Source organism: Pipistrellus kuhlii, unplaced genomic scaffold (assembly GCF_014108245.1).
Source record: "Pipistrellus kuhlii isolate mPipKuh1 unplaced genomic scaffold, mPipKuh1.p scaffold_m20_p_9, whole genome shotgun sequence".
Lineage (NCBI taxonomy): Eukaryota > Metazoa > Chordata > Mammalia > Chiroptera > Vespertilionidae > Pipistrellus > Pipistrellus kuhlii.
The window spans coordinates 34,592,904-34,609,333 of record NW_023425595.1 but is presented as its reverse complement, the minus strand read 5'-3'; the positions used below and the strand labels follow the sequence as shown (position 1 = coordinate 34,609,333).

The 16,430-nt window shown below is 57.8% G+C and overlaps 1 protein-coding gene across 3 annotated transcripts in view; it reads left to right on the top strand.

The window, feature by feature from the left end:
- Window positions 1–16,430, top strand: part of GDPD5 (glycerophosphodiester phosphodiesterase domain containing 5) — a 91,293-nt gene that overhangs the window by 43,593 nt on the left and 31,270 nt on the right. For all 3 annotated transcript variants that reach the window (XM_045577914.1, XM_036426227.2, XM_045577913.1), the window contains exon 3: window positions 4,471–4,647. In XM_045577914.1, coding sequence (XP_045433870.1) covers window positions 4,531–4,647 — 117 coding nt within the window. In that variant the 5' untranslated portion in view covers window positions 4,471–4,530. The remainder of the gene's footprint in view (window positions 1–4,470; window positions 4,648–16,430) is intronic.

Sequence of the window (16,430 nt, the reverse complement as noted above, 5' to 3'; positions counted from 1 at the left end):
GATTGTATTGCTCAGCCGTGGGGGTGGGCGAGCAGGGAAGGGCGGAACAGAGTTCACACGGGAGCCAGCCCCAGCGTGAGGGGTCCTGGGGAAGGAAGGTGAGGGCACCTGGGTGAGGGCTTCTGCCTGCCTCAGTCACTGCAGCCACGTGCCCTCCTGGCCCCCTCCCCGCTAACTCTGGTCCCTACTGAAGCCCAGGCAAGGACTGTCCCCCCACTTTACAGATTCAGGAAGCGAGGCTCAGGGAAGAGTGCTGAGAGGCCTCTGCCACAGTGCGAGGCAGCAGCTGACTCAGGATGCATCCAGGCTTCTTCCTAAACATCAGCTGCCCCCTCCCTTCCTGAGGGCAGAGGTGGTGGTCGAACTACTCTGGGGGTGCACTGGATGAGATCTGGCTGCGTAAAGCTGAGGGCATCCCCTCCGGGCTCCCCAGGCCTCCCCAACCCCACAGGAGCTAGGCCGACCCCAATAGCATCCCTATCCCTTACTGTCCCCCAAACCCACGGCTCTGCCCCGACTCAGAGAAATCCCAGCAGCTGCACCGTGTTCCCCCAGCTCCTCGGGGAGCCACGGGCACGGAGACCGCACCACACCATTCCCAGCAATTAGGAGGCCCTGGATCAGTCGATATTCCCAGCAAGCCCCTAATGCATCTCTCTCCTCAGGCTGGAGGCTGGACGCCCTGTGCTGAGGTTAGCATTAAGTGGGGACGGGGGCTGAGGGAGTGGGTGGGAGGCCCAGAGGTAGAAGAAGGGGGTGGCCTGAAACCCTGGGTGCCCCTGGGGTGCAGCCCATGGGCATTTAGAAAGAGGCATCTTGGGGTGAGTAGAGGGGGGGGGAAAGGCGTCTTAGGAGCTCATGTTATAGCCTCAGCTCAGTGCCGCCTCCAGGAAGCGCGGCTGACCCTCTCTGCCCCGTGTTAAGTGCTCAGAGCCTCCTCTTACTCTCTCCGCCATGCGCTGCACTTAACAGCCATGGCAGCCCGTGCTTAAGGGGCAGCAAGCACTCCCTGTACGGGAGCCAGGCAGCACTTTGGGCTTGGTGGGCCATATGGACGCGGCCGTAACCCCTCCGCCCAGCAGTGACGGTTAAAGCTGCCGTAACAATACGTTCACGAATGAGCCTGGCTGCCTCCTAGGAAACGCTGTTTATGGACCCACTGAAATGTGGCTCCCGTTTTCATGTGCCACAAGTGTGTTCTTGTTTGGGTTTTTCTCTTCTCAATCCTTTAAAAATGTAAAAATCGTTCTTAGCTCGTGGGCTATAAGAAATCATTGGCTATGTATGGCCATAGCTACAGGGGTCCTCAAACTTTTTAAAGTGGGGGCCAGATCACGGTCCCTCAGAGAGCTGGAGGGCCGGACTATATGAACTACTAATTCCTACTGTAACACCTCGGCTGCACTCACTGCCCAAAAAACCTGGCGGGCCGGATCAGACTCCTCTGCGGGCCGCATGTGGCCCGCGGGCCGTAGTTTGAAGACGCCTGCTAGCACGTAGAATGCACCCGACCTCGTCTGACCTCGGGAGCTAAGCAGGGACGGGCCCGGTGAGCACTTGGGTGGGATTCAAAAATAGGTGGCCAGCTGGATATGGCCCCCGGTCAGAGCAAGGCGGCCGGAGCCAGACTACCTGGCTCTGCTGGGTCACCTGCGGCGAGCGGCTGAACACTTCTGTGCTCCAGACCCCTCAGGGGTGCCAGGGAGATGGTAATGATAGTGCTCTGAGATGTAAAACGGGGCAGCCGCTGAGGGAAGCAGCTCTTGGCGGTTCTTCAAAAGGTTAAACCATATGACCCAGCAATTCCAGCCCAAAGTACTGACTCGAGAGAAATGGAAACACATGGAAACCTGCTCACAGCAGTGTGGTCCATAATGTTAATGTAAAAAGCAGCAGCACTGAGACCTGTGAAGAATTTCTGTGAGTTTATTTGAGCCAAATTGTCGACAATTGCTGGGAAGCAGAACTGAGATAAAGCTTCGGAGAATGGCAGGTTACATCTGTATTTATACATTGCAACCAAAGGAAGGGAAGGGACATAGGTGGGTTACATGAAATCCACTGGTGATAGATTAGAGAGGCAGGAGAAAGAAAAGTGGGGGGCGTGGGGTGGAGAGACACTTGGGATTAGATTAAAAAGTAAAATGATGGAATGATGGACACATACTTAGGTGGGTGCAGGAACAATTAAGACGATAATGAAGGAATTTGTGGTATCTGTCCTGGCACCCAGCACATTTGGTTGTGCCCCAGGATGTCCAGAAAAAAAGGAAGTTACAAGTTACCCAAGGGTATGTTGTTGTTTTTTTAAAATACATATTTTATTGATTTTTTACAGAGAGGAAGGGAGAGAGATAGAGAGTTTGAAACATCAATGAGAGAGAAACATCAGCTGCCCCCTGCACACCTCCTGGGGTTGTGCCCGCAACCAAGGTACATGTCCTTGACGGGAATCGAACCTGGGACCCTTCAGTCTGCAGGCATATGATCCATCCACTGAACCAAACCGGTTAGGGCAAGGGTATGTTATCATATATGCAAAAAGGCAGATAAGCTCAGTTAAGGTAAAGGTTGACCTTGTCAGTGAAGATACCGTCCTAGGACGTAACTACCCACCATAACTGCTTTTAGTTAAAGTTTAATTTCAGACCATCCTTTGTGGCTACTTTAAGTCTCTGAGTTTGCAAGACGGCCATGCAGGTCAGCATGTGGCCCCTTCCGTCCACAGTAACAACCACAAAGCAGTAACAACCCAAATGTCTATCAGCTGGCGTGTGGGTAAAATGGTATATCTGCACAATTGAATATTCTTCAGCTGTAAAAAGGAGTGCACTGATTTATGCTACAGCATGGATGATCCTTACAAACATTATACTAAGTGAAAGAAGGAGTCACCAATGGCCGCATATTGTATGATTACATTTATATGAAATGTCCAGACTTGGCACATAAATAGAGACAGAAATTAGATTAGTGATTGCCAGGGCGTGGGGGGGTGGTAATGGGGTCGGTAGGGGGTGGACGGGGTGAGGATGGGGTTTTTGCTGGGATGATGACAATGCTTTAGAATTAGTTACAACTCCGTGACTATCCTAAAAGCCGAAAATGCTCAATACTAAATTGTACACTTTAAAGGGGTGACTTTTATGGCGTGTGAATTAGATCTCAATAAAAAAAATAAATAAATAAACAATGATAACACGCACGCAGTAGGTTGCTGTTAGAGTTAGGATATGAACAGCACTTGGAATGGCGCCTGGAGCCTAGTGTGGGCCTGCTCGTCCCCTCGCTGGTCCTGTGAGGGCCCTTAGGGGTCACCGTGTCTGTCCTGTCCACATTGTCTCCAGAGCCTTGGACAGGGTCTGGTGCAAAGCAAATGTCTTCGGTGTCTAGAATCCATAGACCAGAGGTTGAGTCCCGGCTCCTTGGCTAAATCATTTGCTGCTCTGAGTCTCACACTCCTCATCTTTAACATGGGACAATGAGCCTAGCCGATTTGGCTCAGTGGATTGAGCATCAGCCTGTGGCCTGAAGGGTCCCAGGTTCGATTCTGGTCAAGGGCACATGCCTGGGTTTCGGGCTTGATCCCCAGTGGAGGATATGCAGGAGGCAGCTGATCAGTGATTCTCATCATTGATGTTTCTATCGCTCTCTCCCTCTCCCTTCTTCTCTGCAATAAATAAAAATATATATATTTTAAATATATATATTTTTATTTATTGCAGAGTCTCAGTTTGTTCAGTTGTCAGACGGGGTTGGGACACACAGTGCTTTCCACCTGGGACAGTGAGATGGAACGATGGTTATAAAATGTTCAGCCAGGGCCTGGGAGGTTTTACATGCTCTGTACATGTCAGCTTTTATGATAGTTCATTTTATTTCATTTACTTTTTATGGTAATTTATTTTAAAATACTTATCTGGAACATTCTGCGTGCTAGGCTCTGTTCTAGCTACTGGGCATAGAACAGAGAACAAAGCAGACAAAATCCTTGCCTTTGTGAAACACACATCATAGTGGGATAGGCAGATGAGAAACAAAGAAAGTAAATTATGGTCGAGAAAATAAAGCTAAACGTGGCTGAGCAGTTGGGGAAGGGGTTGCAGTTTCACGGAAGATGACCTGGGGCCGTCTGGTGGAGACAGACGTTTGAGCGCAGAGCTGAGGAGAGGAGGGGAAGGAGGGAGCCGTGCGGGTCCTACGGGAAGAGGCCTCCAGGCAGAGGAGGCGGCAGCAGTGTGCAGGCAGGTTGGCTGAGGGGTGGGGTATGGGCTAGAGCAGGGGAGGGTGGCAGGGGACCGTCCTGGGAGACCTGCAGGGTGGGCCTCTGACTCCAGGGGGGCCTGGGACCCCCTGCAGGGGTCTGTGCAGAGCTCACCCACCCTGACCTCAGCTGCAGTGACGTTTGCTGTGTCTGGGGCCGCCGCCTCCCCCCTCCCCTGCCTCACTGCCTTGTGCTTTCTCCCACAGAACCAGCCTGGGCCCCCCATGGGCTCCTGAGGGCCGGGCACCAGGGCCTCGGGCACGAGCATGGTAAGACACCAGCCCCTGCAGTACTACGAGCCCCAGCTGTGCCTCTCCTGCCTCACGGGCATCTACGGCTGCCGCTGGAAACGCTACCAGCGCTCCCACGATGACACCACACCGGTGAGCCACACTGGGGCCCGGTCGAAAGGACCCAGGGAGCCCCAGAGTTGGGGATGGGGGGATAGGGAATGGGGGAGGGGTGTCAGCTCTGTCACTCTGCTCTGTGGCTCTGGACAGGTCAGTGCCCCTTCTGGGTTTCACTTCTCCTGTAAAATGGGCCCACGGCCATTCTTGCATCTCTCTGAGCAGGCGGGGAAGGCCGTTCTGCCGTGGGAATACCCAGGTGTTAGCGCTCTTCGGACAGCAGGGGGGCTGGTCTGCTCCCGAGGTCTGGGCAGGGGGGCGCTCCCGGAGGAAGGGGTCACCCCAAGGTGAACACAAGTTCTCAGCCTCCTGGCAGATCCAGGCGGGCGGGCCTGCAGGTGGGGGTGCCGGAGGGGAGGGTGAGGAGGTGGGCCAGGCCATCGGGAGCCTGGGAGCCAGCAAGGCTGCGGCCTGGCACCGGGGCCCTGTCACCTGAGCCGCGGGCCTGCCAGGGCTGGCAGCAGGTGCTCAGCCGGATAAGAAAGCCTCCTTCAGTGTTGGCTCCCCAGCCGGCTCCGGCTGCACTTCATCCCGGGCGCTATCGGCCGGTGAATCTAGTTTCTTTTCTGAAGGAACCCAATTCCTTTAAGAAGGCATAGAGAGGGGGAGATAACTCGTGTTTATCTAAGAGCTCTGCTGCCTGAAAAAACAGCTTTCTTCTTCCTTCCTTGTTTGCACAAAGAAGCCAGCTTCCAAAGCCAGCTAGCCCCCACACAGGCGGGAGTGGCCAAGGGTAGGGGTGGCGGGCGGCCAAGGTCGGGCTGGCATCTCAGGGCTACCTGGATTGGCAGGAGTGGGAGAGGGCTGCGCAAGTTTCCCCCTGTCTCGTCTGCTTCTCTGCTTGTGACCGTGAGGGACGAATTGCTGCATGAGTCAGGAGCCTGGGCTCATGGCCCCCAAGTGGCGAGAAGCAGGTACCTGGTGGGTACCTGGCCTGGTTCATGGTCATGGCCCCATTCCCAGCTGAGAGGCAGCATGGCAGACGGAGGCACAGGAGAGGAAAGGGTCTGCCCAGGTCACACAGCAGGTGCCCACACGGCCTGGGGGGGTGGGCAGCCCTGCTTGGGACAGCCTTTCCGTCTTCGGTGCAGATTGTGAGGTCAGGAGTCAGGCAGACCTCAAGTTCAAGTTGTGCCCCTTCCACTTGTCCTGCCGATGTAAGAAACGTCCAAACCTGGAGAGAATTGTAATGGACTTTATTTGAGCCAAACGGACAGCAGCGCTGGGAAGCGGGGTCTCCTGTGCTATGGGGACGGCCTTGGAAAGTTTCTCCTGTGCGTTCAGAAGTAAGGAGGGAGATTACGTGAGGGCGGGAGAAAGCGAGGCCGGCGTTGGCCTGCAGGACCGTTAACAAGACCCTGTGCTCCCTGAGGGTTATTCCCACTTCCCAGGGGTCGGAAACAGGCATTTCAAACCCGCGTTAACCCAGATGCACAGGCTCGCTGGAGGCAGAGGCACCTTTTGCTGAAGGAGTTGGGAGCCGGGTGTGACTGCGCCGGTCCGCCCGGTGAGGAATGTGCGATGAGATCACCCCGAGGTTACTGCCGGTTAGGCTGACAGTGCCCCTCTGTTGTCCACAGTCTGCACTTGACTGTGAGCTTTCTCACCTACGAATAGCACTGCCCCCGCTCCAGGGCCTGCGGGGCGGGTGCACGCGATAGCGACGTGAAGTGACAGGCTCGGTGCTGGCGGTGACCGGTCAGGCAGAGCAGAGATTGCTGAGTGCCCGCCTCGGCCTCTCCACTCTGCATGGAGGAGGGGGAGGGGGAAGACTTTAGAACCCCCAGGCCACTCCGCCGTGCTCTGGACCCCATTTTCCCCCAGGCTGGGCCGGCAGCAGGGCCTCCCGAGTCAGAACAAGCAGACGGAGGGCGGCAATCGCTTCACCCGTGTGTCTGGTGCCAGGCGCTGTGCTGAGCACTAACATGCCTGTCACGGCCACCCTTTCTTTCTCTTTCTTTCTTTTCTTTTCTTTTCTTTCTTTTTTTTTTTTTTTTTTTTTTTTTTTTGAGTTTTTGTTTGAAAGTCAGCCTATTCCCCTGGCCTATAACTAGACAACCTGTGACTCGAATCCTCTTTGGGGTGAGGTTTTTGACTCAGGGTGCCTGGTTGTAAGGTGGGTGTTAACATCTATTTGCCCATTTACATGGCCAAGCCCTGGGGAGACGGGGTGGGGCAGGGATAAGCCAGAGAAGTGGGCTTCACAGAAAAACTTGACCCCAGCTGGCCCTAGCTGGCTGTCTCTCTCCCCCCCCCCCCCCCCCCCCCCCCCCCTCTCCCAGGCCACAACCATCACTTCACTGGGGGAAACAGAAGCCAGGCTGTCAGTGCCTTGGCCCAGGTCATACCAGCCAGTAAGGGGCAGAGCCCAGATCTGACCCCAGGCAGTGCAGGTCGAAAGCTCTCGATAGGGCTGGGGAGACAGCTGAGGCGAAGGAGAGGAGAGAATGGCTGAGCTTCCACGCAGACAGCTCCTTGGGGGTCGCAGGAGACCCCGGAGAAAGGTGTGTCTCCAGAGCACACCCTTTGGGGGGCGCGGGCCAGCCGGTCCCCGGCCCTGGAGTCAGGAAGTGGTGGGTCCTGGTGGTGGCCCGCACTGGGCCCAGAGTGGAGGAAGTGGGGCTGAGGCCAGTTTTGAGCTGACTGGGAGCCTACGTGGTGCAGGCTCTGCAAACACCAAAGGCTGGGGCCAGGTGTGGGGCAGGAGCAGGAAGGGCTGCAGGAGGTCTGAGCCAGCCGGCTGGGAGAGGGCAGAGGGCTTTGCAGCAGCTCGGGGTGGCAGAGCCTCTGCAGAAGGGCTGAGCTCCCCTGGGGCGACCCTGAGACTCCGGGCTGAGGAGCATCCACCCGCTTCCCTGTCACTCACTCTGCTCCTGCTTCCCCTCCCACTTCCGGGGCTCGGCCTGCTCACCCTGTTCTCCCCCGGTCCCTCAGAGACAGCTGGGTGAGGGGTGTGACGGGTGCTGGCTCCCCGGCCTGACCCAGTGACGGGAACAGCCACCTGGTGTCTCAGAGCCCGGGCTGGTGCCCAGAAGGTGCTCTGGACATTTTGCCGAACCAATGGAGGGTCTGAGTGAGCTCTGGGGCACAGGCTGGGCAGAGCGGGGAGAGCCGCTAGGGCTGGGGGTGAGGGAGAGGCCTCCGCAAAGGGGCGGCGTCCCACTCTGGGCCTCTGCCTCTCCTCATCCCCACCGCGCCCGCTCCTTTGGGGGCTGGCCCAGGCACGCCCTCCCCTCGGGTCCTCTTAGGGGAGCCCCCCCAGAACCTCCCAACCTAGAAGCCTGGGGTCCAGTTCTTCTGTGAAACCCACTTCTCGGGCCTCATCTGTGTGAAACAGGGTGGCAGACGGGTGGTGAGGCAGAGGCGCTGCGGTCCCGGCTGCGGAGTGGAGTGTGAGGCTGACCGTGAACGGGTACCGAGCACCTGCTGCATTGGGGAGCACATGGCTTACACGCCCTGCCCTGTTGGCTGTTGTAACACCCTTGTGTGTGTGTGGGGGGAGGGGTGGGGGGGTGTTTAGTTGTTATGCCCCACTTATGGGTCAGACACACCCGCAGCGTCACTCCTGAGTCCGGGACAGATTTGCAGCCAGAGCCTCAGGAACGTGGCGGCTGTGGGGAGGAATCCTGCGTTCTGAGGCCAGGTGCGTTTTCCACGAGAGCTTGGGAGAGGGAAAAGAACGGGAGGGCGGAGAGGACGGACGTGGGAAGTTGCCTGGTGCAGGAGAAAACGCACTGGACCAGGAGCGTTTTTGGACAAGATGGGGAGCGTCTTCCCTGCCTCGTGAGGGACCCTCTGTGCTGCCCTGGCTGGGGCCTGGCCCTGCAGGACGGGAGTGGAGCCCCGGGGAGGGTGTGGGGTGGGGGAGCTTGGGTAGGAGCCCCCTCCCCACTGTCCAAGCTGGCCTCCTTCCTTCCGGCCCCACGCCTCGGCTCACGTGGTCCCCTCCCCGCAGGACACACACTTGACAAATAAGGAAACAGGAAACTGAGGACCAGAGAGGTGCAGGGAGCTGCTCTCCTGCCTCAGCTCAGCGGGCTGAGAAGGGGAAGCAGAGCCTTTTATGCCCGGGGCCGATGAATTGGTTGTTGTTTGTGACTCAGTACTCCAGTGAGGGCCTCGGTGGACAGAGGACCGTTCCCAGGCCGCGCCCACGGGGCCCCCTGAAGGCTGTGCAGGGTGGGAGGCAGCCCGGTGTCAGAACCAGCTTCTCTGTAGCAAGAGGGACACCGGTCAGATGCCTGGAGGAACATCCCAGCCCAAGACACCGAAGGTGACAGGGACCGTCTACCCTTGTCCTCTGTAGTCAGCCTGCCCTTTGAAGGCTGTTCTGAGGCTGTTTGACCCGTCCATCTTAAGGATGGGGCTCCAAGGAGACTAAGTGATTGATTCAAGCTGAGGAGGTACAGGCACGCCCTGTACAGCCCCTGCTGGCACCCCCAGTCGTGCGTCCGCTCCCCACTTCCACACCAGTCTTGTCTGGGAGGCACTGGTTACTTGTCCAATCAACAAACCATCATGATACCTGCGCCGGGCCTGGAGGTCACAAGTGTGTCAGACCTGGCCCCCCTCCCCTGAAGGGCCCCCAGGCAGGCAGGGGAGCAGACAGACAAGAACGGACACACCCAGACCACCCAGGGGATGGCTGCCGAGGCCAGGAAACCCCAGGCAGGAACGCTGGCCTGAGCCGGTGCCAGATGGGGGCCGGGCAGGGAGCTGAGGGTACCGTGTCCTGCACTTGGGAACCGAAAGCATTTGGCTCCGGTGTGAGGAGGGGAGGGCGCTGCCTGCGGCTGGGCTGGAGAGCCTGAGCAGCGGGAGCCCAGGCAGCCTCAGGCTGTGCAAGGGCCACGGTGGTTAAATCTCGGAGAAGGAGTGCTGAGGGGGCTTCGTGGAGGTGAGGAGGGCAGGGAACCCAGTGAGAACCTGGGGGTAGAAGGATGCAGGGAGGGTGTGAAGGGCGGGATCTAGAGACACCTAGGAGGTGCAGACAGCAGGCTGGCGGTGGAAGAGGTTGGCAGTCTGATGATGCCTCTGTTGGCCCTTGATTTCCAGCCTGGCAGGAGGCCACCATGCTGTGCCCAGAAGAAAGGGAGAGGGGACAGTGGCCTCGGTAGAGTCCAGGAATGGTGCAGCGGGATGGGGGGAGACACAGAAATAGAACACCCCTCCCCTCCAATTGCCTACCTCCTAGGATGGGAGCCGTAGGCACCTGCTGTGGGGGAGGTTTTATCAGCACCCCTCCTCACACACTCAGCCCCTGCAGTCACCCCAAAATCACCGCCCCCTTTCACAGCTCTGCCTGAACTCTCTGTCTCTGCCTTTTAAGGCTCATTGCAAACGAGAGGCCCAGTGCATAAAATTTGTGCACAGGTAGGGTCCCTAGAGGCTGCCCACTGGGGCCTCCCTTCCCCAGCCTGCCTGTTATCAACCAGGGACTCCCTCCACACCCGCCTTGGCCTGACACTGCCCGCTCAGCTGCTCCACCATCCCACTGTGGTCTCACTCTTGTCAGAGCCCACTGGGGCCGGCAGCACCTCCTCCGCTGTCTGCTGCCAGTGCTGTGGACACCCACCGTGTTCTGTGCCACCCCCTGGTGGTCAGGGCATGTTTAACTCTCTGTCGGCCAAACTCCTGCCTGTGGGGACAATTTGCATATTAGCCTTTTATTACACTAGTAATAAGAGTTCCCCCCTTCCCCAACCAAAAATGAGTCAGGTCTCTCTCCTGTCTTCCACATGTAGAATGTGACTTTCTGTGTCTCCCACTAGACTCTGCGTGTTTTGAGGAAAGCCTTGGCTCAGGAAGGGCTGGGCAAGGACTGGAGGGATGACTGAGCCCCAAGCTGGACAAGGAGCGAGGAAGCCTGTCAGGGGAATGCGCTGCCCGCCCCCCCCACCCCCCACCCCGAGACTGAGTGGAGAGGCAGGACCCCAGTGAGCTCACAGGCGCTGGGTGGTCAGGAGAGGGCAGCTGGGAGCTGCCTTGCCCTGCCCCTGGCCAAGGCTGGCAGGGAAGGGTGCAGACTCAGCTGTGGGACCTCTCAGGCTACCCTTGGGGTAGGGGTCAGGCTCTGCCAGTGGACAGGAGGATTCCAAGCCGGTGCCTCACCTCCCTGTTCTATTACCACCACGTGGGCCTATGACCAGGATGGGTGTGTGGCGAGGAAGAGTGGATTCCACTTGGGAATTAAGGAGGGCTCCCTGGAGGAAGCAGCCTCTGGGACCGGATGCGATTGGCATCAGCCAGAAGCACCTGGTGGGCATTCCTGGCCCAGGGAGCAGCATGCAGCCTGCCCTCTTCCCTGCCCCCTCCAGGGACTTAGTGCGTGAGCGGATGCACGGGCAGACCCTCTCTGGCCTCAGCTTGCTTGTGGGTTAGATGGAGATACATCTTCACGCCCCGAAGGTCCGGGGAGATAAGGGACACCGATGTGCCTCACGTCCTTTACCAGAGACACCCCCGGTCCACCAGGTCTGTGTCCTACCACAGACTTGCGAAGGGCTGGCTGCTCCCTTCCTCGGGGCTTTGGGGGAAAGTGAGAGGAACACCCACTGAGCTTCCGTTTTACCATTTCTAAAATGGGGACGATAAGCCCCCATTCCAGAGGGGGCGGGGAATGTCTGGCCCTCAGGCTGTACCGGGCCCTCGAAATCATTTGTTCTGGCCCCGCCAAGGCGTCAGGGGTGAGCTAAGGAAATGTTGGACCAAACACAGCAGGCTGATTTTTTAAGCTGATAGTTTCGTACGGCCTGTGAATGACGTTATACACATGACATATCCACGTGGCCCTCGGCAGAGAAATGGTCCCCCCCGCCCCCCTGCTGAACCCTACAGGGTTGCAGGGAGGATAAGAAAAGGGGAGATGGACTGAAACCGGTTTGGCTCAGTGGATAGAGCGTTGGCCTGAGCGTTGGTCCCGGGTTCAATTCCGGTCAGGGGCATATACCTTGGGTTGCAGGCACATCCTCAGTAGGGGTGTGCAAGAGGCAGCTGATCGATGATTCTCTCTCATCTATGTTTCTAACTCTCTATCCCTCTCTCTTCCTCTCTGTAAAAAATCAATAAAATTTTTTTTTTAAAAAAAAGAAAAAGAAAAGAAAAGGGGAGATGGTATCATTGCATTGTGAGAGAGAGGAAGGGCTGAGAGTGCCCGGGGGTGTGGCAGCACCGGGAGCTGAGGATTTATCTCTGCAATAAAGTCACGTCATCTCTGGCCTTTGGGGGGGACCCCCCCCCAATACCCACCCAGCTCTTCTCTGAATGCCGTGCTCTTGGGGAAGCAGTCACGCCTTGTTCACGACACTCCTGACAGCCCTGAGTGGCTGCTGAGGGGGTGTGGACGGGACTGCATGGGGATGGGGAGCAGCGGGCTGTGCGACCACCCTCCACCCCGTGGCAGGGCCCTCGAAGGGGCTCTGGGAGAATCCCTCCTAAGACTTCCAGCTCGTCTGCTCGCGTCTCCTCTTGGACGGATGCAGCCCACAGGATGGGCGGGAGGAACAGTGCTCCAGCTGGGCCTGGTTCCATCTCCTGCCTAATGAGCAGCTCTGAGGACCTTCCCCCCCCTCCATCTTCACCCCCAGCAGCAGAAGGGCAGACAAAGGCCTAATTGCCCTGCTCTCTGGAGCCTAGAAAAATAAATCCAGCCTCTTAGGCTGTCAGGAGCTGGCTGGAGGCGAGGATGCTCTTCCCTTTGCCTGCGAGGCCCTCCTGCTGTCATCCATCTCCAATCTCCCAGGCCGCCCCTCCCCCAAATCTCCTGTGTCCGGGCCAGAGTAATCCTGCCAGGACCTGCCCACCTCTCCCTCCAGGAGCTCCTCGCACCCTTCCCAGCTGACATTTCCTGGTTTTTTCCTGAGCATCAGTCCCCCCCTTTGGAAGTGGGTGAGGGCGAGACAGGCTGGTGATTGGACGAACTGGGCGTCCAAGATCTGGCCCCCAGGCGGGCAGACCGGATGGGTGGCAGCCCTCCACCTCTCTCTCCAGTGCGGTGCTCTGTGGTGCTGAGGGCTTCGCTGGGCTCTGGGACCTCAAAGCAGAGCCAGGACCACAGGGGTGGCCCAGGGGCCAGAGTCCCGCCACATGGAGGAAACTGTACCAGGCAGGGTCAGCGCAGGGGTCAGGGGCTGCTTCAGGATGGACCAGACAACCCAGAAACAGCCCACACGCATCCGAGCACGCACCGCAGTGCTCACAGAACATGGGAGCTGTGGCACGTATCGCACATGGCACCGGGACAGCCGGAGCATCCGTGTGGTGGAAGTAAAACGAGATCCCTGCCTCTTACCTCAGACCAAAATAAGTCCCAGATGGACTAAAATGTATTTTTGTTCTCTTGAGGAAGCGCGCATTGGTTGAGAAAGACTCAGACAGCTTGGGGAGATGTAAAGTAAAAGAAATTCCAGCCTTCGTGCTTTGGCGATAAGGCTTTCCAACCTCTCTCCATATACGTAGACATCCGTACGGAGCCGTAGATAGGTGGCTACAGAGAGATGGGTTACACACAGATTCAAATGCAAACAATGAGGCCAGGAAATGATCACTGCTAAATTTGAATTAGATATATAATCTTGGGCCACTTTCCTTAAACATGAAACACCAAAGGCAAAACCCATAAAAAGAAAGAGATAAATTTGACTGCCTAAAAATTAAAATTTTTTAAATATATTTTATTGATTTTTTTACAGAGAGGAAGGAAGAGGGATAGAAAATTAGAAACATCGATGAGAGAGAAACATTGGTCAGCTGCCTCCTGCACCCGCCCCCCCACATGGATGTCCTGCAACAAAGGCACATGCCCTTGACTGGAATCAAACCCAGGATCCTTCAGTCCGCTGGCAAGGGCTAAAAGTTTAAATTTTTATCTAAAAAAATTTTGATAACAAAATTAAAGCCAAATGACAGAATTAAAAAATACACCATATATGAAGGTTAATACTCTTACACAGAGGAAGCTTTCATAAGCCCCTAAGAAAAGAAACCATTTCCCCAAACAAAGCCTGCCTGAATCAAGGCTCCCTGGCTCTGTCCTCCTAGCAAGCCCACCTCCTCCAGCTTTGCCGTAGGCGAAGCCCCTTGGAGGCCCTCCGTACCCGGCAGTGTGCCCCTCAGCAGCCCATGTCACCCTACTCGCCACACTCACTCCTAGGACGGGAGCTGCCTGTCGGCCCTCAGTCAGCAGCGTGGAGTCCAGGCCTGATTTATATTCCAGTGCCGGCACCAGTGTGTGGCACTCCTGGTGGCGAGGACCTAGAGGGAGATGCTGGGATTCAGTTTGGTTTAGGCCGTGAGGTAGGGGTCTGGTTGTATTTTTTTTTTTTTTTTTTTTTTTACCAAATATTGATAAATGTCCAGATGTCCCAACACCTTCTGTTGGATTCTCTAGCATTTCCCTACCCATGTACCCTGGTCACATGTCCTGAGTCCATGCTCCCAGGCCATGTCCCCCGTGTTGGGGTCTCAGGTTTTCCATTTCCGAATGGAACCTTTAGAGGACGGGGTGAGAGGACCTCTGAAATCATTCCTAAGCCCTGCCCTGCCATGGCCTGTGACCTGCCGTGTGCCCGGGGGCCAGGCCCTGCCTCCCGAGTCTGTCTCCTCTGTCAGACGAGGATAATTACACGCCCTGCTCCAGGCTGCTCTGAGGCAGCTGGGACTGGGGGCAGCCAGACCTGGGTGTGGGTTCTAGTTCCACCATTACGTTGGCCCATTGTGATGTGGGACAAAGCACTTCCCGTCTCTGAGGCCTGGCTTCCTCTGACAATCCCGCCTGCGTTGCAGAACTTGGCGAGGATGAGATGAGATGGGGACAAGTAGAGAGCTCCTAGGGCTCCCCCCTACCCAACCCCCGAGCATCTGCCTACTCTGAGAAGAGCTCACACCAGGCTCTGTCCTCTGTCCCCAGGGATGTGGGGCCGAGACAAGATGGGGCAGTTGCTGGGCCGGGGTCCCCTTCCTCCATCCCTGTGGCTCCGAGGGCTGCAGCCCGCAGGGCCAGACCTGACCTCTGAGCCAGCTGTTGGCTCCCCTCAGCAGCCGGAAATTTCTGGTGCCGAGCAGGGGGCGGAGGGGAGACTCGATCACTGTCTTCACGTAATGAAAGGGCTGTCAGGCGCGAGAGGATAATTACAGGCACGACCCTGGATTTGGCGATGTACAGCTTACATCTGTAATCTTGTTCGGGCTGGCAGCCCTCCCGTGACACAGAGGTGATGTCACCCCTGTGGGCCGGCGGAGCGGAAGCTCGGTGTCCCGATGGGCTGGCCCGCAGGCACCGGGCTGGTGAAGGAGACGGGCCAGCTCGCTCTTGATTACATTTCCCCTGGTCATTTGACCCCAATGTTTCTTGCCCTTTTGGGGGCTTATTCTGTGTGGTATCAGAGAGCCAGCTGCGGGGGGCAGTCAGGGAGACGGGTTCAGCTGCGTCTCAGGGACAGATGGAGAGAAGAAGAGAAATGACTCCAAGGGCCCTTCCGTCACCGGGCACCTCGCAGGTGCTCCTGGGCCTGGACTGCCAGCCCTGCCGTCCCATCGACAGAGCGGGACCCGGGCGCGCGGAGATGATGAACAAACGTCTTCTCTGAGGTCACACATTCAGTCGGTAGCCGATCTGGGGTTCAAACCCAGTGTTCCTGGGCCCCCAGACGCAGCCTGTCCCCCTATCCAGCCCCTCTTAGGAGGAGGAACATTCGGGCCCGAGGACCACCAGGCAGCATCCGAGGGAGCCCGCCCATCCCCGGAGCCGTGGGAGGAGAGGCAGGCGGGGCTCCTGTCCTGGAGGCTAAGAGGCCGCTCTGTCCCGGGTGGCAGGCAGGGCACAGGAGCCCACTATGGACCCGAAGTCCATGATGGTGCCAAGGTCAGGGGGGTGGCTCCTGCCAGGTGCTGTCCTGACATGGCGTTCAGGGCCAGGCTCTATTTGGGGACCCCAGGCGGGAAGGTGCTCCAAACCCGCAGGGTCCCCAGCAGTGGGAGGGAGCGGTGTCTGTGCGCATCCTGGCCTGAGGTCGCGGTCCGGGGCGCAGGGAGCAGCAGCTGCACTTCCTGTGCGGGGCGGGGGTTTGGGGCTCCAGCCCAGCTCCGCATCTGTGACTGTGTGAGCCCCGGCTGCTAATAAGCTCTTGCCACCATTTTTCTCTGAAAGCGGAAGGTTCTGGGGTGGGCGGGAACGGAGGAAGAGGGAGAGGAGAAGACATGACAATCAGCATGAGGCAGTGAGAAGAGAAGGAGCCGGGTGTTTGGGGAAATTGGCACACTGGTGGCTCAGCAAGGATGGAGGGTCTCATCTGCCCCAGGGTGGGGGGGGGGGAGACAAGAGTGGGAGGAGAGGAGGCTGGGGGTGTGGGCTGAATGCTGTGGCCTCGGGGATGCTGTCGCAGCCTCGGCTGGGAGAGTGAGCAGTGCACAGCCAGGGCCCATCCCTTCCCTGGCAGCTCTCAGCCTCCTCCTCCTCCTCCTCTTCTTCCTCCTCCTCCTCCTCCTCCTGCGGCTGCACCTGTCAGCGCCGGAACTGCCTGACCTCTGTCCTGCAGAGAAAGGGGCTGGCGTGTCCCAGGGGCGCCTTCCCTCGGTGGCGTGGGGCCGCCAGGCTCAGCCTGAGACGGTGTCTGGTCTTGTCCGCCGGCGCCCTGAAGCCACCGTGCATGCCGGCTCCCAGCACACATCCTCTGTTCCTCATACCGATCTGAGCGCTCCCTGAGCCCCACGGCATGCGGGCCGGGGCACAGAGGCGTCTCAGCCACCCTGCCCCGAAGGAG